Raw genomic sequence first — 26620 nt, 5'->3', positions numbered from 1 at the left:
AGTATCTCTGCGTGGTGTTGTGTTGAGACGTATTAAACATACCCAAAGCTGCCTGGGTAAATGAGCACTCCCACCAGCCTCCTGACACGCGGCTGAACCACGGTACAATGCGTGTTCGAATGTTGAGGCGTAATGTTAAGCCTGGCTTCATTTCAACTTGCCTGCTGGTAATGTCAACAAAGATGCCCCGTGTACCAGAAAGAAAAACCTTGCAGGAATCCAAATGATAGAGAAGGCATTTGGGACTGATCGCCAGGCTCTTTATGCAGGCGTATACTGCCAGGTTTGCTTTAAATGGGCATTTAATGTCCTACTCAGAGGGGCAGGGGGCTTGGAGAGGACCGTACTGACGTCCAACCAGAAATTTGAGTTTCTGATCACCGTTTTCTAGTCAGAACAGAGGAAGATAAGAAATGTCTCTGGTGGAAATATCATAAATGTACAACAACCGTGTTTTTATTTATACACTGTTTTATGGCAAAGGGAAGGCTTTGGGCTTTTTTATGCTGCAAAATGTTGTTGGTTTTTTCCTTGCTTTCTTTATTTTTGCCTGGAGAAAATATACGACGTTTAAAATGATTGCACAACGGAGCATCACTTTCCCTGTAAAATAGTGCTCACTGAGACATGGTGGGATCTCACACTTGACCAAATTAGCATATGCGCTCAAATATCAGAGCTCTGACTAGTAAAAATAACACTAGATTTGCATTTCCACATTTTTAGCTCTCTCTTCCCTGTCTGTTTGGTTTTATGCCTTTTTTCTTGACTGACAATTCTCTTTGTGGCAGATTTATTGCTGTTCTGCTGTTTGGACCCTGTAATCAACTAGACACTTGGCTGAAGACGTTAGTCATTTCATTAAGTACTTTTTTGCAGATATCTCAGACACAATTTTCTGTTGCTCTGGTTCCAAAAAGCAAATGACCCATGGCCAGCAAAGTCTGAATATGAATCTTTAATAAACAGAGGTAGTACCAACAATGCTCTTAGGTTTCCAAACTGCAGAGGGCTAATTAAAAGATGTTGAATAGGGAAGAACTGCCATTACCATCTCGCCCTGACAAAAATATGCCTGTGTCTGTTCCCAGTGAAACCGCTCTTTTAGAAGCATTGTCTCATTTATCCTCCTTCCCATCAGAGCTACATATGAAACCTTCCTCGTGCTATGCACAGATATTGCATAGTAATTTTTTTTAAATTCTTTTTCAGTAATACATTGCTGAAAACAAAGACTGAATAGTTGTCTTAGGAGTAAAGATAAAGCATGGAGCGGGGTTCTTTTTATCATCGCCCTGTCACTAATGATTATACTTTATTCATGAACTAAGGAAATATAATTATAGCATTCCCCTACACTTCATGGGCAAAGAACCATTCTCTTGTTTTATTGAGACACCTCCTTAAAACGCAGTTCCTCCCTCCAGGGACAGTCCTTCATAGCCGTGAAGCCTCTCTTCAGTGGCATGCTCTCTGCAGGCAAAGATACTCTCTGTGCCCAGAAAAAAATACCATATGTTACTTGCAGAAGAGTGGGGAGTTAGGAGCCTGTGTGCTCACCAGTGTACTCACCCGTGCCTGGTTTATTGACCCCGTTAATTTTTACAGAGACTAATTCAACAAAAAGCCAAGTTGGCTGCTCCAGCTTGGCCAAGCAGCCTGATGCAGCACATTGGCATCACTGCTGGGACACAAACCTCTCTGAGGTCTGGGCAGCTTTTTTTTCATGGCCAAGATCTGTACAGGAAATAACTACTGGTCTATTTCTGCGCTCTTCTCATTTCCTTGGGAAGGGGAGAAGCATGTTACGCAGGTGAAATAGTGACAACCACTCCCAAAATGCGCATGGGTTCCCCTGTGCTGTTCAGTACATTTATTGAAGTTACTGCCTTGACAGAAGCTCAGTGACAGAAGCGCAGTGGCTTGCACCCCACAGGTCAGTAATGAGGCACAAGGAGGTGCCCGTCAGCATCTTACCTGCCACAGGCTTAGTTCAGCTGTGTCAGCCCTCCCATAAGCAGCCTTGTGGGCTTCGCCAGCATGTTAGCTAGTACCACCTGCGTCTGCAGAGACCTTCCAGTCCTGCCTTGATGTGATATTTTCATCAGAGGGGCCAGCAATGTTGCCAAGCTGTGCTGTAGGATGCGCCTGGGGGAGTTAGCCCAAAATCCCCTGAGGAAGTGGCCAGGTGTCCCCATTGGACAGTCTTTTTAGTTTGTTTTGGTTTTTTTGCTTTCGTGATCACTGAAATAACTAAGTGGATTGCTAGATGTTCAGCTCCTCCAAGATTTTCATCATATGAAATGAAATGGAATAAAATGAAGCATATAAAAGAAGTGGAATTCATCAGAGACTATCATAATGACCTGGAAGAATAGACATAAGAAAGTGAGCCTTGTTTAATGATTGTTTACAGTGACAGCCCAAATTTTAACCAATTAACATATGAGCCCATTACTTGAAAGATACGATGGGCCTGTGGGACAGCATTCAGTATTTCTTCCTTTCTCAGGGGAGCTGCAGGGTATCGGCTGACATCTTGGAAGCACTACTTCCTCACAGATGCTTTTAAAGCTGCTTTCCTGACTGCAGAAGGCATAGTTAAGCCTTACACATGTATTTTGTGTATGCTCTTGGGTACAGTTTCATCCTGTGACCCCCTAGGAGACCTCATTGACCTTCTCACAGCTTCTTGAGCCAGAGGAAAGCTCAGTCAGCCTTTATATTGCCAAGCTTTCTTCAGCGCTACACTTAGGAACACAGAAACCAGATAGATTTATTGATATAACTATAATCAGAAGTTACAGCCAGGATGATAAAATGGTCAAATGATCAAATTACTTAAAATTAGAGGCGTACGGAAGTGCCTTGGGGACCGGGAGGCTGCAGGCAGGCCGCCGGCCTGCCGGCCAGCCACGTGGCAGCAGGCTGCGTGCTGCCAGCCCCGTGTGGGCAGGAGGACCAGGGGAGAGCCCCGGGACCAGTACAGCCAACGACCAAAAGAGGTGAGGCTGCTCCGATTTTGTCACTCCTGAAAGAACGAGAAGGTGGCGGGGCAGAGCCTGGACAAGGTTGCAGGTTGAGTGTGAGATGGGAAGCACCAGCGCTGGGTGCTAGCGAGGAGCAGGACGGGATCTCTGGGCACAACAAGTGTTGGGGTGAGGCTCTCTTTGGGGTAGGGGATTCCTGTGTCCCACAGGATCTGAAGTCTTGTACACCATTAGGACTCTCACCTAATGTACGCCCTAGGGGCCAAGCGGGGACGTCACAGTTTGGTTCTGCTTGTTTAATAGGAAACAGTCCCACTTCTGCGTTTTATAACGCTTCAAGAAGTGAAGGCACCTTTACCTATGGCTACAGGATTTCATTCAATCAAATATGTTAAGTGCCATTCGTTTTGTGTTTATTACATCGCTGGTGGATCCCGCTTAAGAATGATGTATGCTCTGTGGCTGCATGTGCCCGGGCACGCGCGTTTGGAGTAAATGCCCCACCTTTTTTCTCGGTAATTTATTCTTCTGGACTTTGGGGGCATGGTTGAAATGGCAGGCTGCTTGTTCCTCTAGTTTGAAAAAACATGTTTGAATATACTGTCATTTTCCCTGATAAGAAGAGCACTATAAATTAAACAGAGTCAGCAACCCAGGCACATTAATCTTCCTGATGCAATCCTACCTTTAGCATTTCCTGACATATATTTGATGTTGACTTAATTGTGCGGCCTTAAAGTAGGATTTGAGTATATAAGTGCAAAATCAGTAAGAAACTGCAGATGCAAGCTAGAAGCTGTCCGCTGAAAACTGTGCGAGGGGTGGATGATGCACAGATCCTTGCAGCAAGGAGACTGAGGTGACAAGTTTATTGTGGTGTTTTTCACCGCCCAGCTAGTCAACCCTGAAAATCAGGCTTCATGCAGGACATCTTATAAGACTTGAGCAAATAGTGTCATCCGGAGGGTGTCCCTTTCTGCCTTCCCTCACACACGAGCAATCTGGCGTCAGCACAAGTAGTGCGTGGTTCATGGTGCTTGTGTGGTGCATCCTCATAATGCAGCGTGTGGCTACAGAGATCTTGCTTGGAAAGAAAGGCTGCTCTCGCAGTTAAGATTTTAGAATGGAGTTGAGTAATATCTTCGTTCTCTTCTCACTTTTAGTGAAAGAGGTCAGAAAAGTAATTTTGGAACTTTGTTTTTTGGAAGGTATTGAAAGATGCAAATAAGTGCCTAATGGGCTCTGAAATGGTCTTTGAAATCAGTGGGAGGTAGGTCTCTGAGATTTCAAAAATCCCCCACAAAGTGTTTGCATGCATCTTTAAGCATCTAAACACCTTTAAAAATATGTCTCTTAAGTGCCTAACTCTGAGCATAGGTTCCTACATCCCCTAGGCATTTTTGAAATTGCATCCAAATTTGCTTAGATTTCCCCTAAAGAGCACCCTTTTGTTTTAATTTTCTTGTTGACTTAATTTTCTCTTGACTTGAGACATAATATATATTAACCTACGCTCATTTTTTGTAGCAAAATGTAGGGAAGTGAAGCTGTTTCTGAGCTGGTTTATTACAAAAAAAGAGCATATGGCTGATTGTGTCCCATCTGAAATGCAAATGGTGGAGCTACGTGGAAAGAATTACTATTACTTGAGCATTAAATGTTTCCTAATGAACTGAATTTGACTAAGGTGGGAAGCTGGAAATGGATGTGGGAAGAAATGACAACGGTTAATATTTCAGTGGAGCAGAACATTCTTATTCCGCTGATAAGGAGGTTCTTAGGAAATGGACTAGATTTTTTTTCTTATATTCCGTATGTTCGTCAGTGTGGTGAAATTGTTACACAGGGAGCTAGACTCTTTTCTTCCACTAGTTACAAAATCATGTACTTTACAACCACAGCTTTTCACCATTGGCCTCTTTTTGAGCAGAAGTTTTCTGTATTTTGTAGAACATTTGGGGAAAATAGACCTATCCAATGTAAAGAAAGTCCAAAAGAAGACGAGTACTGGTTCCACTGATTTTCATCACCGTGGGCACGTTTGCAGAGGCCAGAGGCCAGAGGGGGTGTTGGAGAAATCTGACCCATGCTGTCTAATTTCCTGTGCTTCCTCTTTCCACTGAAGTTTTTCTCTTGTGCATATCCCTCTGCACTTCCAGTGGTCAAAGCTGTCCAGATGTCTGCTGCGAATGGGAGGTGAACCGACTTTTAAACGCTTTCTTAAATCAAGCAGCGAGGCTAGAGGCTGACATTTCCATTACTTAACTTTCCAAAGGGAGAGCTATGGAGTCGGCGCTGTGAGGTTCAGCGCAACCAGTGGGCTGGAGATAGAGCATCGGTCACATTACTTTGCCTTAAATGTCAGAAGGAGCCAGCAAGAGTTTAGATAGCAGCATGTGCACAATTACGTGCTCAGAGGAGCTGAAGCAGCTGCCAGGTTAAGACCTCTGGCTTTGTCCCCGAGCAGGATCACATCGGTGTTAATGCAAGCGTTGCTGCGGCTGAGCTGTCTGTTACATGGCACAGTCGGGGGACAGAAGATTAGCATGCCTTTCCCTTTCCGATGCCCAAGGGTGTCTGACATCACTAATGATAATGAAATAGGAGAAACCTAAAGAAAAAAGGCTGCAGCCTGCTGTTGATGGAAGTAATTAGGTTTCTCCATCTTCTGAGCAATGGCAAGGCTTGCTGGGATCAGGACGCGTCCACGTTAGTGTGTTAGTTCAGATCCAGACCAGACTTTTGAAGTGAATCCCCCACTGTGCTTTGGTTCATGTCTCAGGGCAGCCCAGGAGCTCATGAGCTGGGTCGATGTGGCCCTGGAGATGCCCTAAGCTCCCTGAGGACAGGGCTACCACTGCCCTACCCGCGCTTGCCCGCGCTCTGCTCTCGGCCATGGAAGCCTTCACCCCACACAGAACACGTTGCCAGGTCGTGAGCGGGCACTGACCTTCCTGGGTGACACCTGGGTAAGGCTTTTTGGTTGCTGAGTTATTTGAATGCTTCAGAAAGTGCTTGTGCACAAAGTCTCTCCTAAAAAAAGCATTCCCCTGGTTTTAATACTGAGTAGCCTCACCGCATCCAGGAGCTGGGGGAGATCCCACCGGCCCTAGGCACAGAGTGAGTACAGTTGCATCGCTACTGTCAGTCTCAGTCTTGGCAGGTGCTTTTATCCCAGTAGGGTGAGATGAGGCTTCAGTATCACATCTTTTATGATGATCAGAGTGCCCCTATAGGTGCTGTAACTATTATCAGAATTAAATCATAAATCAATATAAAACCACATTTATACAGTGTTACATACGATGGGCAGCACCTCGATAGAGGTGAATTTTATGGCTTCTTTAATTGCAAGAGGGCACAGTAGCTTGAATTATTGACATATCTGCTTGGGTGCTCTTTGGTTTACATGAAATTACAAGTGGTAATGCTGTGGCGTAGTTTTCCATGTATAACACTCTTTTTTACCTTTCCTTTTGCTTGCTTTTCTTTTCTGTGTCTCTTTCCTCTCCCCACATTTCATTTCCAAATGACCTCTTGACAGAAATTTCCACTTTCATTCTGTTGATTTGCATTGTGCAGTCAGGAAAATACAAACACTTTTATTTCTGAGATGTATTTATGATGTCATGAAAAAACTTTCTCATATTAGCCTCTTCTTTTTTCTCTTTCTTTATCTTTTCAGGTGTGTGTGCAACATTGACTGTTCTCAAACCAACTTCAATCCTCTTTGTGCTTCCGATGGGAAATCTTATGATAATGCATGTCAAATCAAAGAGGCATCATGCCAGAAACAGGAGAAAATTGAAGTCATGTCTTTGGGTCGATGTCAAGGTAACTCTCATAACAAAACTCATTTCAAAGAATGTTTTCAATTTTTGTTCGAGGAAAAAAAAAGAACAGGGGCTGGCTTCTTATTTGGCACTTCTTACATTTCCATTAGACTCTTGCAATTTATATTGTAGAGCACAGGCTGCGGGAGGGAGCAGAGCCCTCCACGGTACAGATGCCAAGCGAGGCGCGAGGAGCGGTGTGCATAACCCTTCCCACACCCTGCCCACAGCGGCAGGGGACTGCCAGCCCTGCACTGGTTTCAAAATCAGGCACCTGTACTTTGCCCAGAGCAGCTTGCCCAGAGCTCTGCCCTCTCGGTAGGAGCTGGAGCAGGACAGCAGGAGAGCCCCACAGATACATCTTGCCACCCAGGATGGATCCTCTGTTGCTCCCTTAACTGGAGCAGCAGGAAGCAATCTCAGGAGGCCAAAGAAGTGCTCCCAAACACAGTGCTGGTGCTTGTTTCTCACGTGTCCTGCGCTGGGCCCATGAGGTGCCAAAGGTGCCTGGAAGGAAATTTTGCTAATAGCAGCTCAAGACTCTCTGTGTTTCTCCATGAATGCCATGCTTCTCTGTGCCCAGCTCATGGGCTACTGCATCACCTGTAACCCTTGAGTTGACTTTAAAAAGTCTATTTTGTTCTAAAATAAAAATGAAGAAAATTTGCCTTTAAATAGCTCCCATAAATAAAGTGTCTGCTGAGGCTCAGACTCTTAATAGCTTTTTTCCCCTTAGCTTCTGACCTATAAATCCCCAGTACAACTACTTACAAGGCCATACCGTACAGGTGTATTAAACACACTCTAGTTTATTCCTACCTCTTTAAAGTTAACCACCCTACATGGCAGTTCATTTCAGGCTACATATTAAAACTCCCCAATTACTTCAAATAGAGCAGAAATGACAACTCCTGCTTCATACTGATATATTTATCCCAGCTGCAATCTGTTATCACATATTGTTAGAAAAAAATGTGTTTTCTTAATGGAAGATGTTTCATGTTTCATTCCAAAAAGCCAGATCCTGCTGTTTTCACCTGGCAGACCCAGGGGAGCCTTGCAGCCAGCAGCGATGCTGTGCATGCAAGCGAAGCTACATTTGCCTGGGCACTGGTGGCTGGGGTATAGTCTGTATCAAGTACAGGCTTCCCAGGCAATTCAACATATTTCTTTTCACACAGATAATACTACAACAACTACAAAATCGGAAGATGGGCATTACGCAAGAACAGATTATGCAGGTACGGTTCCTATTCTGTGAGAATCACAATTCACGGGAACTTCCTAAGTATCTTTTGTCCTCCGTTTCCTAAGGTGAGGTGTTCTCATCTTCTAGTATGGTTTTCTTGGTTTACTTTAAGAAAACACTATCTTCGCATTACTGTTTCTTTTGCTAGAAACTCTTTTTCTTCTTAGTAAATGGGCTTCTTCCATTTTTGTAAATGTAGAGATATTCTGGCCATAAAACACCTGTTCTGGCAGTGGAAATAAGTATTGTAAACTACTTGCCAGAATTAGCAGACATTATGAAAATTATTGAATCAGTGCACTAGATTATGCATGTTTTTGTCACGATATGCAGGTTTAAGGAAGTGAAAATCCAGGGCATAGCACAGCTGTGATACCATGAAACCTTGCCATAATAGTTAGTATTACCTGTTGGTGTTTAACTATGAAGTTAATAAGGTTCTTAAAATGGTTTTTTTTAAGTGATAAATGGTTTTAATTTATTTAGAAGCTACAATAAAATATAATGGCTGAATAGCCTTATATGGTGTTTGAAATTAAAAACATGTAAATACTAGTGAGGTTTGGGAGACATATTTTACACCCTTTGCCTGGGAGGATTGATTTAGAAATTGAATGTGTGTGTGCGTGCACGTGCGCGCGCGCACGTGCCTGCAGATATTCACAGCTCACACTGAGAATTCAAGCCTTTGGGAAGGTATTGTGAAAATGGGTCAGGTGATGCATTCATTGCTTAAGGTTGTGATATTTCTGTGTTTTGAAAGTATGTAGAGAGAGTAGGTGCAGATTGCTGGGTTTACCCGAGCAGCTTGCTGCATGGCTTAGGTGAAATCCAGCTGATGGTTTCACAGATCTTAACATGTCTTACTGGGAGACTCCTCTGACAGTAGTTAATTCAGCTGGTCATCTCTTGTGAGGGCCCTTTATCATGACATCCCTGCATTAATAGGGTACCCAGCCGTTAGAAATGATTGTTCTGTTCCTACTTAAAAATGGTGCGTGATGATTAAAACATAGAGCTATGAATAAATGATGTCTCAGTGAGGCAGAGAAGTGCTAGGTGTTGGGGGTGGCTGCAGCATGAAGCAGAGAGGGTAGAAATTTCTGTGGAAAGTAAATGCTGGGATTAATTTCCAAAAGATGAGCCATGGTCCAGGTATTTCCTACTGGCAGGAGCTCTTCTGTGGGTGAAGAGAGAGTCACGCAAAGACAGAAAAGTCTTCAGTCTCTTTCCCCCAAACCCTTGATTACTCTCAGCTTTTTTCTGGGAGGCAGCAGTCAGTTTTCTTAAAAGGCTGGAAAGGCTGATGTTGTACCCTGTGATGGGCAGGAGATATGAAGAAGTAGGCCAAAATGATTTATTTTAAGTTAGAAATAAGGGCAAGTAATATTGTTGTGTTAAATCCTTTCTCTTCCTTGCTGAGGAGAGCACTGGCACCCCCAAGACAAGATGAAGGCCTGCAGCCCCTTTTTAAATGTTGTGCAACCTGTCCTACTCTGCTACTGTCCTGTGGTTTAGCTTTAGGATGGCAGTGACTCACATCACCTAGAGAGGGGACAGCACATTTAAGCATGAAGCAACTGAGTTGTAACAAGAAGGGAGGAAAGGCAGGTTGAGGATTAGGGAGGAGGAGGAGATCACAGCGATGACAAGAGAAAGCCGAGTCATGGGTCACAGAGGAAGAGGTGCACAGAAGGCACCTTCAGCTCAAGTGGGCAGGAGGAAGAGAACAGCTCTTGCTTAGGAGAGAGATGATATTTCAGCCCACGCTTGAGAGGAGGGATGGTGGGCAGAAGAAAATTGATTGCAGTAAAACGTTGTCAGGGGTTGGGAGTCGAGCAGGGAACATGGGAGGAAACTGGGTTACTGGGCAGGGAGGATGGCAGAGCTACGGCGCAGAGGAGCAGGTCTATAGTGGAGGTGGTCTCCGAGTGCCAAGAGGTCAGAAGGAGTGTGGGAACAGAAGGTCCAGCGAGAGGTGACAGGGGCCTGTGGAGAGGAGACAGGGCACCTTACTCCCCTAAAGCTGTGGGAGGGATGGAGACATCCTGAATCAGCAGTGAGGTCCAGTAGGTACCTCTTTGGCACAGAAAAGCACCATCATTGCACCTTGGCAAGCAGCTTCTCGAGGCTTCTGGTACGGCTCAGGCCCCAGTGGGCTTCTCGAGAGCAGTGACTGTGTCCCCTGGGTGGGTTTCATCAGGTGCCATCCAATGATTTAACCTGAACCATAGTCACTTGCACCAGCTGATGTCTTCTTTTTGTGCACCTAACTATTATTCTTGCTTAAATTTTTCATTTTTACATATGGTGACAGCATGCAGGGTGAAACTTGCAAGTTCATGCAGGGCAATCCACATGCCTCCAGTGTCCCCAAATGTCTGTGGCATAACCCTGCCAGGAGACCCTAGGGGAAAGGGACCGCTGTATCAAACAGCTTTAACAACTCCAGCCTTTCAGAAATGGTGAGAAGGAAGACAGCAGTATAAAACCGAGGCTCGGTGAACATTCAGGCTTCAGCATTTGCCAGGCAGGAAGCTCCATGCCGTCCTCGTATTCTTTCAAGTGCAGAAACATTTGATGTTGGCTATTGTAGGAATGTGGTATGTGCCACTTCTTTCCCACCTTCGTATCATCTCAGAAGGGAAATGCTGCCCTGACCATGTGGAGCTTTGTGTGAAAAAGCAGCAGTTTTTCAGCTGTTGTGCCTCTGAAGCAATTTGCCTGAGCCTGCACCTTTCCAGAGAATACCTTTGTTCTCTACCATTTAATGGCACTAAAAATTGCCGAGACTGTGAGCACTACATGCTTTTAAAAACATTGACTCGTATGGACTGACTTTCCCAGGGGAGAAAATAGCAGTGGGCATAATTGATGTTGTCAATTATGCTAATGCAGCAGTGCCAAATGCTCTTTGCAGAGATTGTGGTAGCTGAGTGGTGTGGGTTTTTCCATAAACACCCCCGCACGCTCAATGTGGGGTCCCAGGAAGGCAGCAGCTTTGTGAACAACCACAAGTCCCAACACCCAGCTGATTTTTTTCATATTGAACTATTCAAACCGTCTGTTCAGTCGGAGTCTTTGCTACCTCCTGTTCTTTCAAGCCCATTGATACTTGCAAAGAACGCACATATCTTTCAGAGAGTACTCATTCCTTTGGAGCGTAAATCTTTGCATTAAGTTTGTATCGCCTTGGTTTTTTAATGGCTCTCGCTTTACACACGCAAGATTTACTCTAGTATTGGAAATGCCTGACTAATGTCAGAGACACCCGGAAAGCAGTGTCCCCTTTTTCAGCAAAGCAAACGTGGGGAGAGTGAGCCATAGGTGGCCCTTCTATAACGGTGTCCGCCTCTCCAGGTTCATCAGTCCACCCTTGCCATGGCTGCGTGTGCAACACATGTCAGCACAGCGTCTGTACACGTGTGTGTTTGTGCCTCTCTCTGTACAATTCTGGCCTCTCGATTTTCTGAACCCCCAAAGTGTTTATCAGACTTGGGGGGATTTTCACTCTTTTCAACAAATGGCAGATTGTTGACATTGATCAAGTTTGTGAAATAAGATGCGGTTTTAGGGTTTTTTTTTCCCTCAAATCCAATAGAAATACACTTTACCTTGCATTTAAACATTTTAAGCGTAATGTATGTTTTGGAATGTAGTGCCTGCGCTGAAAGTCCTGTGACTGATGTTTTCTTGAATTTCCTCATTATATGCGTAAAGAAGTTGGCTGTTTCGGTGGCATTTTTGCATTCAGAGTCTAGGCAATCAAGGAGTTCTCATCTTGTTTATTCATTTGCCTATTTATTTTTATTCTTCAATATTTATATTCCCTTCTTAAGATCTGGATATTAGCAATTATCCCCCTAACTGATTTTATCCTTTCTCATTATCAGATTACAGAGATTTTTTTCAAGCCATTTTGAGCACTATAAAGAATAAGTCAGTATGGATGAGCCATATTTCAATGTTATATATTCATGAAAATTGTCAGCGGAGACACTGACAAATCTGATAGACCTATTCAATAATATCATCTTCCAGGCCAGACAAACCTCCCTATATGAGCATTGATTAGATCAAGTCTCAGCAGCCAAACGCCAGCAGCACAGCAAAGCTGATGGAAAGGGGAAGAAGGCGTTTTCAGCCCTGATAGTCTCCTTTGGTAAAAAATGCGCATCCGCAAATGATCGGTTTGGGCCATATTTTTGGGTTCCTCGATGGCGGTAAACCCTCCCTTGGCAGAAGCCTTCGGTGGTGCCTTCTGCGGTCTTGGCTAGTCCGGTGACTCTCTCGCAGGCAGTGCCGTGGCCCTTCTTGCTGATGCTGTTGCTGTGCCCAGGAAACGCTAACGAGCACAAAATGCTGCACGTCTGCTCATGGCTGCTCTGTTCCCTGCTCTCCCTCCTGGTTTCCCATGAGATTTCAAATCTACGTGACAGGCTTGGATCTTTTTCAGACCACTTTCTGGCACCGGGGCCTTCCTGGCACTACCGGAGGTGCTCAGGCAAGTAATCCGGCAGATGGCTGTGTTGCCCAAGCAAACTGAACGCTCCACCAAAAAGGGCAAAATCCATCTGTGTCAACACATCATCTTCCCTTGGCTGGGCCAGGGCTGTGGGATGAAGGCCATGGGAGCCATCACAGATTGCCTACTCCAAGGATAAAGAAGAGTCTTGGACTCTTCAAAGAGTCTCTTCAAAAGTCCAAGAGTATTGGACTCCAAATTAAATACGTAATATTTATATCTGAGGAAAGAAAACTATCCTAAAACTTTACCAAAACCCTGACTCTGCATCGTTAACTTCTAATCCCTTTGAGTGGGAGAACAAGCCGTGCCTATCAAAGAAAATGCGGAGAACTGGCAGCGGTGCACTGACCCAGCACTTGTGAGAAGCACTGGGGTGTGATGCATCCCTTTCTTCACAGGCTCGATACAGAGCCCACTGAATTCAGTCACAGTCTTCATTGTCTGTAATAGGCCTGGAGAGCGGCCAGGAATCAGAACAGCAGTGCTGAATTTCTATAGAGTGACTTTTTTTTTTTCCCCAGGAACAAAATATGAGAACTTCAAACTAGATTCCTTCTCCAGATTATAACATTTTCAAAGTAGGTTAAATTTTGAGTGCAAACCACTTGACATTGTCCCTTTAAATTGAATTTTGTGTCTACTACCATGTCAGCCATTGCCTAAACTGGTGAAGAATAATAAAGCCCCAGAGCTTAGCTGTGGAATATAAACTATCATGCAGTTTTGCTCTGCCTTTGTGAACCAGGCTTTCCTTTCTTCTTAATGGAATTAGCAAGTGAGACATAGAGCTGAGCACTGCACATCCATCACAGCTAGAGAGAAACCATTTCTCATCTGCAGCTTTGTAAAAATGCTGGGGAAATTGCATCCTTGCATATGCAGATTTGCTTGGCTTTCGATTCCACAGACTCCAAGTCAGAGGTTGTCACACTAAACAAATGGATTATTTAGGAAGCGTTCCTGCTTTTCCATCAAATCACTTAAAACTTGAAAAAAACACATTTTAATATTTTGACAGCTGTGTGGCAGCATGAATGCTGTCTAGCTGCGGCCTCCACCTGCACTCAAACACAGGCACACACGCTCCTGGCATTTGGGAGTAGAAGAATAATACAATTGATATATTCTTTAAAAAATGTGAAGCTTTTAAATATTGCTGCAATTGTTAGTTGCATTTACAAGTGCAAGGTTTTATGAAAATATACCTAAGTTTTATGCACAGTGAAAGTCCACAAAAGGTGGCAGATGAGCTCTACAAAATAAAGAAAAAAAAACAGTAGAAATTGTATTTCAGGCTGTACAATTTAGGGGTTTTTGGCCTGTGACTTGAGGAAAACAATGAGGGCACCTCCCTTCAGGAGGTGTGACCATATTATGCCCCACAGGCCTGAATGTCCTTTAAGATGTCTGATCGTTCAGCAGTATAGATGTCTACAAATAGCTGAAGTCTGGGGCACATAAACTCAAGATGGTGTAAGAACAGAGCCGGTCTCCACTTATAAAATAATTTCCTAATAGAGTCAGGTAGAGAAGGCATTGTTTTGCCTACCTAATCCAGGCACTCCTGACAGAAAAGTTTTCAAAAATAGAACAAAGGAAATGTCTCAGCTCATTGCTTCCAAAATCAAGCTCAAATTTACCATCATGGAAAGTAGTATAGTGTTTACTCAGGAATAATAACTATGTGTAGCTTAGTTTAATATATGGAGTACTATAAAACACAGATAAGAAAACTATTCCTATTCTGGGTTTCTTCTGAGTGATTTTCAAAGGTGAGAGAGATCACCGTATTCTGATATCACGGTGGTCTCCAGCCCTTCCGCTGCCTTGCAGCTCCTCCACTGTTGTTGATATCCAGAGGAAAATTTAAAAAGTAGAGATAGAGGCCAGCTGGTAGGTTAATAAATCTTATTGTCAGCTACTTCTGAATTAAAGTCTGAGTAGCCAGCAGAGTCAGTCCCAACTACTCACTTGGCCCCCAAACCTTCACTTGTCCCGGGTGCTTTTTTTAAATGAAAAATTGCAGCTGTTTCTTTTTGTAATTTAACTCCTGGTTTTCAAAAGGTGGAGTGCAGAAAGTCCCACTCCAGCATTTTTCTGTGTCCTCACGAGGACCGGATGCTTTATTTCTAAAATATGAAAAAACAGGGCATTAATGCATTTATCTAGTGGTGGGCACGGCAGCGTAGGCTACCCCAAGTGTTTTTCTTCTATAGAACACTCTCAAATTTATCTTCAGATCCTGCTTGGCTCCATCTTACTGAAATCTACATAATGTTTTTGGAATAGGAGATGGACACGCTGTTGTAGAGGTCACATAATAACCTCACAAACAAGTCCCATGCCAGGAAGGAAGCTGCAGCACTCCGGAGCGCCACGCCATGTGATTTAACAGCAATTACTCCTAACAGTCTTTTCCTGAGAAGCATGCAAAATCAAAACAGGCTTATGGAGATTTTAAAAACAAGCAATACGGAGAGAGAAATATTGCTCATTTAATCTGCCAGCCTCAAGAGAATACCTCACTTTTTATGAGAGTTCTCCTTTAACTTTGAATCACATATGCTAAGCTTGGTAAAATGTGCCTTGTTTGGGGGGATTTCTTTTTTTTGTGGTTTTATAATGAGAGAAATTGTGCCTTTTCATTACTTACGATTTCCCAGTGTCATGCTCATGGAACCTGTAATTGTTAGCATTAAAACTTAAATTAGGTCTCAGGTGAACTGCTAGGCATCTCTTTACCTAGACTGATGTAGCTCAAGGAAAAAGAGCATTTCCATTTGTGCCTTTAAAGCTTAGCCCTTAATTTAGTCACTAATGAATGTGAATCAGAAGTTGCAGAATTCATTTGTGCTTTCTTCCCGTAATAAACAAATTCAGTAATGTCGTGAGTGAACATTATAAAGCAAGCTATTTGATTTGTGTAGAAGCTCAGTAGCCTGAAAATTCAGTTCGTCCAGGCTAAGAATTTGATCTGTAGGAAATAAACAGGAAAAGCAAGTACCAACTTGTAACCAATATTGGCATGGGCAGCCTAAAAAATACGAAATCGGACTAAGCTATTTTACTGGTTAGCAGCCGTGAAGTATTTAAGTCCTGGAAATGAATTCAGAAGTAAAGCTTCATCAAGATTTGGCGTGAGGGTGGAGTTTGTAATGCAAGTATATTTCTCCATCTGGGGTTTCCTTCAGAACTGTGCAAAATTCATAAAGCTTGCTCCAAAGACTGGCTCCCGCTTATTCTGCTTCCCCAAGACTGTGTACCTTGCTGATTGTTTTTTTCCCTTGTACTATCATGTAAGTAGTCTTCTGTAACATTTTGTTCTGTTAAAGGTTATGGTTAAAACCAGAAATTGTATGTGCAATAGAGATGAGCAGATCTGAGTTCACACAGGCATTTCTACAGATTCTTCCATTTAGTGTCCCAGTCCATAAACACATCAGGTATCATTTACATACATTTTGTCTTATTTGGAGCATAGAAACCCATCTTCCTGAGCAAATCTGAGCCTTTCAGTACCTGCTGATCTTTTCCTCCTCTGCTCAGTATCTGTGTTTTGATTAGAAAAATGAATAAGCTCAGAGAGAGGTAGAGCTTGCAGGAAAAAAAGGACACTTTCCTGCTTACAGATAGAAATGTGATCCCTAAAACTCAACACAACTTGAATTGTGCCTGATTTCTCAAGCTGTCTTTAACCAGATGCTTCTTTCTAAATAGGACCTCTAATGACAAGGGATACCCAGGAGAAATGAATGCAGGAAGGGACCCTGGGAAAAACATTTTCATGGTTTGCAGTCATGCTAGTTGTTATGCTCTAGTTAAAGCCACTCCCAGAATTTGTTTTTCCCAACCTTTGTTTTCAGAGGTTTATGGAAATGAAGATCCAGCAACATGATCCACAACCACTGATCACCTGCCTTTGACATATGGAATATGTGCCATAATACTTGGCGCCACAGAGCATGAGGGCTCCGCCATTGTGAAAGGATTTACATTTATCAAAAAAAGGTCATTTTATATCTGACTAAATGACATTGTGGCACCTAGTTAATACTGTATCTTTGCCACTTCTTAGATGAGATACCCCCCACTTGCAGGCCCGCCCTTTGAGATATACCAGCATTAAATAACAGGGCTCTGTATTAACTCCATCTAACAATGCAGGAAGACTGCGGCCACAATGTGGTTTTCACAGATCTGTACTTAAATTTACTGCAGACAGCCCCAAACCCACTTCACATCAGAAGTCACAGGGAAGCTTGGATTCTTCTCCCTTTGGGGTCTAGAAAAACCGTGCGGTCTGGTTCTTCTCTAGGACCAACAAAAGCGTGTAGTAGGTACAGTCTGAGACTTGCTGTGGCACAGGGTGGTGGCAGACGTGACTCTCCAATACTCTGCTACGGTGGCTGGGTTTCACTCTGTGGCAGCTGTGGTGCTGTTTTAGGTATTGGTCTGTAACTCCTAGCACTTCATCCACATGCCAGGAAGGTGGTAGACACCAACTGTCTTTGGCCTTTTGACATCTTGGTGAAGGCATTTTCCTTTTGATAGCATCTTCTTTCCCTTCTCAACCCCCTTGCCTCCCCTACAAGAAAGGAAAGTAAAAAAACTATTTGAGACAAGACTCTGTCAATCTTCCCCAAGGAATAGGCTGGGAAAATTAATCCTGTTGTCTGGATTTGGGGAGGAATTCCGCTCGCCCTTGGTTCCACCCTTCCTCTGGGCCCCAGGCACTTTGATTAGCTCAAGAGTTGTCCTTGAAGGATGCTGTTCGAGATGGTGCACAGCAGCTGTTTGCCATCCATGACACTAGTTTGAATTAGTTAATGGATATCGAGGAGTACGACAGTGTATTTTTATGCCTAGCAGCTCTATTTTAGGCCTAGTTTCTGTAAATCTGCTGTTAGGAATTACAGAGCCTTCCCAAGGATTTGAGAGTTAAAGTTATAATGAGATGCTAGAATATCCGTTTTCAGGAAACATCAACATTTAAATATTTGTGTTTGATCTAGTCTGAAATGTAAAAAAAAAATATTTTGAAATATTTATAGAACTGAATTTCTTCAGAATTTTGTTTCGTGGGATGTTTTGGCATTCTTTATGAAATGTTAGATATCAAAATACCATGAGATGAAAGCATATGACAGTTGTAATAAATAAGTTGTATAGTAAGGAAAGTTGCTACTTAGAACTGACTGAAACATCATCTTTTCTAGAAGGAGTATCATCATGTCACATTACAATACAAACACAAGATAATTTGATCATTTAGACACGTGAAGTGGTAACCTGAGCCTTAAAATAACAAAGGCTTTCACCTAGACTCAGGAAGTATAAGTGCTTCTGGTAGAATGAAAAGAAATACAGTTGGGGAAGAAAAGAAGGAGCTGCTGTATTTATTTTTAATAGACCTTCAGAATTAGACTACATGGAGACAAGTAGCAATTTTTGCCTAGTTTAATAGATTTGAGTAAAGACAGACAAATATCTTGCCACGTCAGTTTCACTTTGCTGATGGTTCCACATCTTTTCATTGAATGCGTGTGCTAAAACCTACATCTTGTACTGATTGTTCGAGCAATGCAACATAACTATTCTTTTTGTATTTCTTAACATTTAGTGTATGAGACACTGTAACCACTAGTGACAGAAATTTGTTACTTAAGAAAAATGGAAATGGTTTATAGGAAGTAGGAAATTCTGTGGGAGATGCAGCATTTTGAATATCAGCTATACCTTCTCCCATACTTCTGTCCATAGAAGCATTTCTCTGCATTCGGGAGAAACCCAGCCTTGGCAGTTTGAGGCGCACATCTGTACCACTGAGCAAGTGGAAGCGCTCTTAATAACTCAGGTTTGAAAAGCAGCATTTACCTGCTTAGCAAGGTGACTTCTTACACACTTGGGCTGTCATTTTACCATGTACCCATGAGCGTTAAGTTAGTGTGAAACTCTCTTCCTGGAAATACAACAGCTGTAAACGAAATGTGCTATTACAGAACCAGTGGCAGTGCATTTCAGAATGTTATCAGCACTGAATCGAAATGCACTTCTTTGCCTACTGCTGCTATCAGCGGCCTTAGCCATTTTAGACAGCATTACATAATGGCAAAATATTTTTCAGGAGGGAAAAAAAAAATTAAAACCCTCCCTATGGTTTTAATCTCCCTCTTTTATTTTGTCTGTAGCTTTAAAGCTGTGTCAGGTGTACATCAAAAACACCCCCTCCCTGGGGTATTTCACTTACAATTTCATTTAATAATGGAAGTGTACTTCCATCTAGCTAGGATGGGAAAGGATTAAATAAAAAACACTGTTCTAAAATCAAGTAGCAGAAGTCTAGCCTGTCTCTGTGTGCTCTGCAAATGAAGTAGCCATGGAAGGGCTTGTTATTAGTCTATAATATCAAAACTGATAAACTATTAGTGTTTTGTCAGGCATGATATATGCTAAACATTTTCCTCTGCAGATTGCCTCAACAAGAACTGTGACTGTTTTTAGACACATCTGGCACTGCAGGTTTTTTTCCATCCTGCATTTCAGTGATTTAAAGGGCCTTGGCTGGGCAGAAGGATGTCAGCTGTTTGGTTTAAAATACTGTTATAAGAGTGCATAAGATTTAAAGAGGCAGTAGGTAAAATTCTGGCCTCGCTGAAGCTAATGGCAGAACAGCCATTGAATTTAATGGCTTTGTGATTTCTCTGTATGGCTTTTTCATCCATTTTTATTCTTAGTAAATTTTCCATTTCCCAAAATTGCCCCTTCGTTTCCATTCAGCTTCTCCCACTTTGAATATTAGCTCTAGGAGTGAGCGCTGAGATAAAATACCAAACCCTTTATTTACACAAATGCCATCTCTACAGCTCACTTCTGTGACACTTCTGTAAGACAATAATGGGTGCGGGCATATAAAAGCAGTAAATGCAGGTATTCATTTATAAAAAAGATGTTCTTAATAGACTCTTCTGGCTGTGCTTCAAAATGGGCTGTGTGACCAGTGATGAATCTCAGGACTTCTGTGGTGTAGAGAAGCTATTCTGCTCTTTATGGAAAGAAATAGCAGGGCAAGCTCTGCGCTCACATTGTGTCCTGTCACGCCAAAACACATCGACATGTAGAGGTGGGGAGAGCTATGGGGTCTGAAGAAAAGAGTTGGATGGGAGATGGCCATCACAAGGCAACCAGTGACGATCTGCAGTTGGCTTATTTCAGCAGACAGAGTCTGAGCTGGGTCAATGGAGAAGTCACTTCAAGGGCATTGTGCTTCTGGAAGTTTGCACTCATCAGACAAGAGGTGGTGGCTCCGTGTCTTCAGTGCTATGTGTGCCCTGGAGGGGTCTCTCTCAGCTCCTGATAGGCACAAAGTATGTTCTGCAGCGCTGGGTGGTCTCCTCGCCGCATCTCAGAGACCAGTTACTGCCTGATAGATCTTTGGCATTTGAGTAATAGACAAAAAGCTTAAATTTGTACCGTGCAATTTAGACCCTTTTCTTGCAAAACCAAGAACATGCAAAGGTTTTGGCTTTGTCCTGCCATTGCCAAGTTTCATGACAGATGGGAAACAAAGTGTATCTTTGGTAAATTAGATAAAAGAATATAGCAAGTTTTGTTACAGTGGCATTTTATATTGTTTTACCATTTTCTCCTACACTTAAAATTAGGAATAGTAAGGGTTATCTTTCTAGCTTCAGGCATGGGAAAGGAAACATATTGAACTCCTGATTATTGAGTAGGAATTTCTAACGTATAGTCTGCTAAAAACTGATCCTCTCAGCAGCCACAAAAGATTTTAACAATAGAACTGGGCAGATACAGAAAGCAAAGTTGTAGACTGTGTGGACCCATTGCCATCACAGTTTTACAATGCAGGACTCAGGGGAGACAGGTGAGTAAAAATAGAGACAGACTGAGCAGGATTCATCCCTCAGCAAGTGTAGTGCTTTGCTTTTTCTGGAGGAGTGATCACAGTTTTGCAACATGCCAATAAAATGTATTTACTGTTCTGAATAGCCCGAACAAAAGCAGCGAAAAGCATGACTGAAACCACACTTTTAGCCAACAACAGTCATATCTCTGAGTAGTCACAGGCCATTCAGGGTCATGTTCTGGCAACTAAAATAACCAAGATATGCACAAAGGATTTGCCAGGCATGTGATTCAGGAAGCATTCAAAAATACCACATATAGGAATTATATTTTTTTATTTCAGTCTCCTATTTTCTTACACACACTTGCCGCAAATTCTGCAGCTCTTTCTTCAGTTTCCTGGATTAATTCTCTTGGGCAGCATGTTTTTACAAGCACAGATGCTACCTTGGAAAAAAAGAAAGGAGGGAAGGGAGCCAAATGGGTGTCACACTCCAGTTTGGCAGCACCTTACCAACATGCGCCCCCCCCCAAAAAAGGGAAAAAAAAAAAGACTGCTTTTAGTAATCAAAACTGAATATAAAATTAGTGCAAAACCTTCAGGTTGTCAAAAGGACTGAAGGAAATGCCCTGTGGCCAAAATGACATCCCTGACCTACTTGTCTGTGCTGGCACATACCTGGGTAACCTTTCCATCTCTGTGCCTTCCATCAAACCTCTCTGACAGTTTTGCCATTCATACCTGCTTTCAGTTGTAATTTTTTGAGTTTGTTTGAAGTGCGCAACCAAAAAGTAAGTTCTCATAATGTTGTGCTGGCAGGCCTAAATATAAGTCAGAGACCTTTTCAAATACTGCTTCTTGCCATCCATTGATCTCCGCAGAAAACAATCCATTCAGACCTGGAGTTCCTATTGGAATTAGGGGACAGCCTGGTAATTGGATTAGGGTCCACTTTTATTTGCAGCTGTTTCTCAAAATGAAGCTCCTGTTTTGTTTCATTGATCGCCTGCCCAATCTTTCTGCCAGTAAAAGCCACTCACATAGCTGAAGAGACAGGGTGAGGATTGATTGAAAATGCAGCTTCGTGTTACGTAAGATGTGCGTATTCCTCTGAATATGATCAGGTAGATGCAGATGATAAGTGCATCTCCACACAAACATGGAAACATGCTTTGTTAATCCACAGTTAAATTGCTTAAAGGCAATTTTTATCAACGTAGCCCTTAAAAATTGGAAGAGCCTCTAGTTGCATCAGTACTTAAATTCCTGCCAGCCATCTGCATAGGTGTCAAAGAGGGAATAACTTCAGGACACTGGGATTGCATGTGTGAATTGGAGACCTTTGGAGTCTACATTATTGTAGGGTATGGAGGGGAGAGGAAAAAACTGTATTTGACTTCCATATTTCCAGAGATGGGTTGGAAATACTAAGTTAAATTTACAGGTGTACTCCCAGAAACACCCTGGGCTTGATCATGTATGGAGAATGAGTTAGCCTGGTGGCAATTGCAAGGCCATAACTTAGGGGACTACAACACCCTGTTTTACTAGTCCTCCAGAACAAATCTGCACCAAAATTGTTGTTTGCAACTCTTACCCAATCTAGCATTTTCTTCCGTCAGAACATATGCATACTTTATCCCACTGTGTTTATGAAAGATGTCCTTAGACAGTTGAATTTCCGTATAGCCCTTCAAAGCCATACAGCAGTTGCAGCTAGTCGCAGCCTACCCTAGTGTGAGCCATGTTGCCCTCCAGCCACGCAGAGTCCCACCAGGCACTGAGAGCACTCACACCTCATTTCTCCCATTTCATCATCCCCATGGAGGAAAAGGTATGTCCTAGGTGGGCAGAGCTGCACTGGCAAGCCGAATCCTTTTTTTCCAGATGGGCAGTGAAGGCGCAGCCGTCCCCAAGCCCCCTCCCCGCACACCCGTGGCTGGGGGACAGGAGACATCGTTAGTCATGCGACTGTCCCCCGGGGAGGTGCCAGCAAAATGATCTTGCTCCCTCCACACATCAATATTCTTGACACCTGTCTTAAAACTTAGGTCATGCATATCCATCTACTCTTCAAAAAGTGTCAGAAGGGTACAAATATCCCTTCACTATTTTTAGGGCCATATCAAAAGTATTTATCAGCTTTCTGGCACCTCATGCCATTTGTCATATTTGATGCTATCTACCAGTTGGCAGGGAAGGAGGATGAAGTCCTTCAGAAACATAGTGGCAGATGGGTGAAACTCCATAAGCTAAGACCACAGTCATGGTGACTCCCAAGGGGTGGTTTTGCCTGTTGTCACAGTCGGGAAGCGCCTGTCGTGGTCCCCCGACAGCAGGTGGAGCAGGGGCTCGAGGGAGCGGCTCGTCCTCACCTTGGCGTTTGCCCACCCATGGGGTAGCGGGGATATGGAGGAGGTCTGCTCGCAGCCGTGGAGCATGGCTGAGCTATGACAGAGGAGGATAGCTGATGTCTGGTGATTCCGCCATCCGCTCTGCATGCCATCAGCACTCCCACGCCGCCTGGTGATACCGAAAGACCGCTTCCTTCAGCGCACACCCTTGGCCGCGCATCCCAGCACAAATGTGTACGAGGATGGGGCTCAATCTGTGTATTATACATAATTCATACTACTCAGGCTAGGTAGTACGTGAGAGGTGTTGAGATTCTTGTTTTTCCGTACACACGTTGCCAACAGGAAGCTCTTCCAGCTCCTCTGTAGCACATACCTCGAGGCCCCATGTCAGGCGGCTCTTTAATGTGCAGGTAACATGTTCGTCCGCCTCATGCCACAAAACTGGGTTGGTTTCCTAGTGCTGTTGGTTTTTAGAAGGCAATGTATTCAGGTTGAAACTTTGCCCACATACCATCTGCTTCAGCCTTATCTTTCTTTGACGAGAAAGCTGAATATATAATGTCCACTTGGCTTTCCCGATGTTACATAAGGTTGTGGTTTTGTGTTAGGTTTGCAGTTTTGGAGCTCCTCAGCAGCTCTTGCAACAAGCTCCTGCTCTTGTTTTCAAGTGAAAGATCAGTGACAAAAATCAATACCATCTTCATAGCTATAATGAATGTGACCCACAGCCTTTTTTAGGATGACCACAAGCTTCCATCATATGTCTGAGGCCTATTTGCAAATATTGATTGGTATTGCAGATTATCTGTAGCCATTTCATATGAAATCTTAAGGTCTTGCAGTTTTGCTCTCTGTGCTCAGTTTGGTATCAAAGGTACAGCTATAAATCAAAAGACCTGCCCATAGACACTATTGATAGCCAAGGTTGCCAAGTTATGAAAATGAGATGTTTAAGGTTTTTTTAAGCTTCTTAAGAAGGATGGTTCTCAGAAAGCTCCAATTGAGTCAAAGCACTGCTTTGGAGTCACAGCAGACTCTGTTTACTCGAAGTGGGGAAAAAAAGTGGAACCTTCATATGCAAATGTATGGCATTTGGAAATGTCATATAGCCACATCTACATATAAATAAGCCACTCTCTGAGTCCTGCACTAGCGAGGCTGCTTTGATATAGAAATTGCATAGTAGCACACAAAGCAGAAACAGCAGGACACCACTCGGTCAAGTTCAGGGAGTTTTGTTCCTTAATCACCACTTAACTAAGTTAACTAATATTGCTGTGTCGCTGCGTGTTAGACCAGGAACGGTTGTGAATAGCTGCTGTTTGGTTTTGCTGCTAGGAAGAAGCGTGTGTTTGTACGTGCGGCATGGGGCTGTGCGGTAGGGCTGATGGTCTGGCTCTTGTGCCCCAGAAGATAGTGCTGAACGTAGAGATGCTTCCTGTGTCAGCATCCCTCCTAGCCACCGTCTGCCTCGTTCTGTAGATCCATGCCTGCTTGCTCTGAAGGTGACATGATTTGGTCATATAAAGAAGCATCTGCTGCTGCTAACATCCACGTACTGGGATGGTATTTCCATCTCTGTTTAATCTGGTATTAAAAAGTAAATTGCAATTCTCAAGAGTACTTTTTCAGAGAGGAGGACATAGAGAGGAGCCTTGGTCCGGTTCCCACTGTCCATTTTTTACCCCCTCCAGCATTGGCACTAATGAGTAGCTCGAGGAGAGGCGGATGCGAGGGAAAGCGAGCCGTCAGGCAACCTGTTAGGAGGAATTTCTCACAGAGGGGTGACACCCGCTCTGCTTGTGCCGTGCTGCCTGTGATGGATACAGCATTCGCCCCTCTGCCTTCAGGCACACAGCCTAATTGGAGAGAACCGCACAAATCTCTAAACTGACACCAACTTTTTTTCAACAGAGAATTACAATAATAATAAGGTTAACTCATCCTCTAAGGGCTCTGTCATGAGCTGTCTAAGGAGATCATACGCAAGGAGAAAAACTATGACTTTATTCCTTTATATGGCTGGTTTCTGAAGGGGGAGGAAGCCGCTCCCATGGGGCCGGCGGCATCTCTCTTAGACAGGGGGATCTGAGTGAAGGGAACATCAGCGGCGTGCCAAAAACAAAGACTAGCTGAGTTAGCACAAAGAGGGATTTAATCTATTCTAGGAATGGGGTTAACACAGATTTATTCAATCCTCGCACAAAAGAAGGAAGCACAAACTGTAAGGGCCCCTTTACCCAGGGCTTTGATAAATCCACAGTACGGCCCCGCATCATTAAATCACATCCATAGCAATGATGGCAGGCTTCGAGACCGGCCCCCTCAGCGGCGGTCTTAAAGAGCTCCGTCTGTGCAGTTTATCCACAGAAGTATTGAGAGATGACTTAGTGACAGCTAACACAGAGATGACATGGGAACACAGAGATGACATGGGGAGCTGAAGACCTTTCCAGTCTACCAGACTGGGAGGCAGGCAGGTGCCATTCACATGTGGCGATGAACCGCTCCGTGAAGCTGCTGAAGGAAGAGGTCAGTGCGTCATCTCTTGATGTCCTCAAATCTAGTGTGGAGGCACTTGTGCAGCATCTGCTTTAAACAACAGCAACCGCTGCTTTTACTGATAGCCTCGATAGCATTAAGTGGATGAAACGGGGTGGGGGGGAAGCAGAGGAGGTCTGACAAGGTGAGACAACAGCCTGCTTTACCTCCCTGAATGAAACGGTCACCCCAGGGAGGAGTTTTGTCTAATGTGAGCACTTGAACACTGAGAAAATGCTGGTTTGGAGCAACACATTAGCCCACATGGCATTTTTTTTCTTTTCTCTTACAGCTTGGCTAATATCGCTGGGTGTTCCTGTTCAGACATGTGAGCAATGGTTGCTAGCGTGTACTTGTATCGCTGTGCTATTTTGGGGTTGTATTGCACCTTGTATTCCAATAGCTACTTGGTAGCACCTACTCGTGCATGTAGGAGCCTGTGCTGCTAGAGGTCTATACAGTCTCTAGGGTAAGGCATCTGTGCCTAGCCCGTGAATACAGGTGGACTATGGCCACTGAAAAAACAAATTAGGGTAAAAAGCAAAAGGTTACGTTTAGTTTTGAGTAGACAAATGGTCTTGTTATTGTGCAGGAAAACGATTAATAAATTGCCTAATTTCAAGCAGTCTTCTCCAACAAGGAAGATAACGTTCACAGATGTTGTAAATAAAAGTGCTTCTCAATTTCAAAAGTTCTGAGATAGCTTTAACATATATAGCATAGCCCACATATATATGCTGACAAGCTGAAAGTATTTTGTTCTCTATTTGAACATCTGGGGATTATTAGTGTCTTAATTCATTGGTTTCTATTATTAATTATGGCAGCAGGCTGAATAATTACGATACATTGCTGCAAAAGACAGAGCACAGTATTTTTTTTTCCAAGTGCACTAGGACATCTTGCCATCATCTCAAACATAAAAAGCACTAGATTATTTTTAAAAAGGAAAGTGGATGTTATCTTATTCGAGGGAACTCATTTGCATAGGGACATTTAAAATTAATAAATTACCGTGTTAAGCAAGCCTATTTTGTGCCTGAGAAAAGAAGTGAATGTAATTTAATTCACAAAGTTCCATTTCTTTTTTTTCCTCTTGGTAAAGTAGCTAGTATGGGGAGGGTATTTTTTGTGTGCTTTATGGAGAAAGACTAGCTTGAAGTTTGTACTTGGAGTGGCTGCAGGATGAATTTAGGCTAGGGCTGCAGCATAGTGGTGCCAGACGTTTTCAGCTGACATTTGGTGTCTCACTTTC

The 26620-nt window shown here is 43.3% G+C and overlaps 1 protein-coding gene across 1 annotated transcript in view; it reads left to right on the top strand.

The window, feature by feature from the left end:
• TMEFF2 (transmembrane protein with EGF like and two follistatin like domains 2) overlaps window positions 1–26620 on the top strand; it is a 132929-nt gene that overhangs the window by 91237 nt on the left and 15072 nt on the right. Inside the window, exons 6-7 of the mRNA XM_030016905.2 lie at window positions 6676–6824; window positions 8005–8064. Coding sequence (XP_029872765.1) covers window positions 6676–6824; window positions 8005–8064 — 209 coding nt within the window. The remainder of the gene's footprint in view (window positions 1–6675; window positions 6825–8004; window positions 8065–26620) is intronic.

The sequence above is a fragment of the Aquila chrysaetos genome, chromosome 6, assembly GCF_900496995.4.
Source record: "Aquila chrysaetos chrysaetos chromosome 6, bAquChr1.4, whole genome shotgun sequence".
Taxonomy (NCBI): Eukaryota; Metazoa; Chordata; class Aves; order Accipitriformes; family Accipitridae; genus Aquila; species Aquila chrysaetos.
Note: the sequence above shows the minus strand (reverse complement) of the source record. Positions and strands in the feature narration are given on the sequence as shown.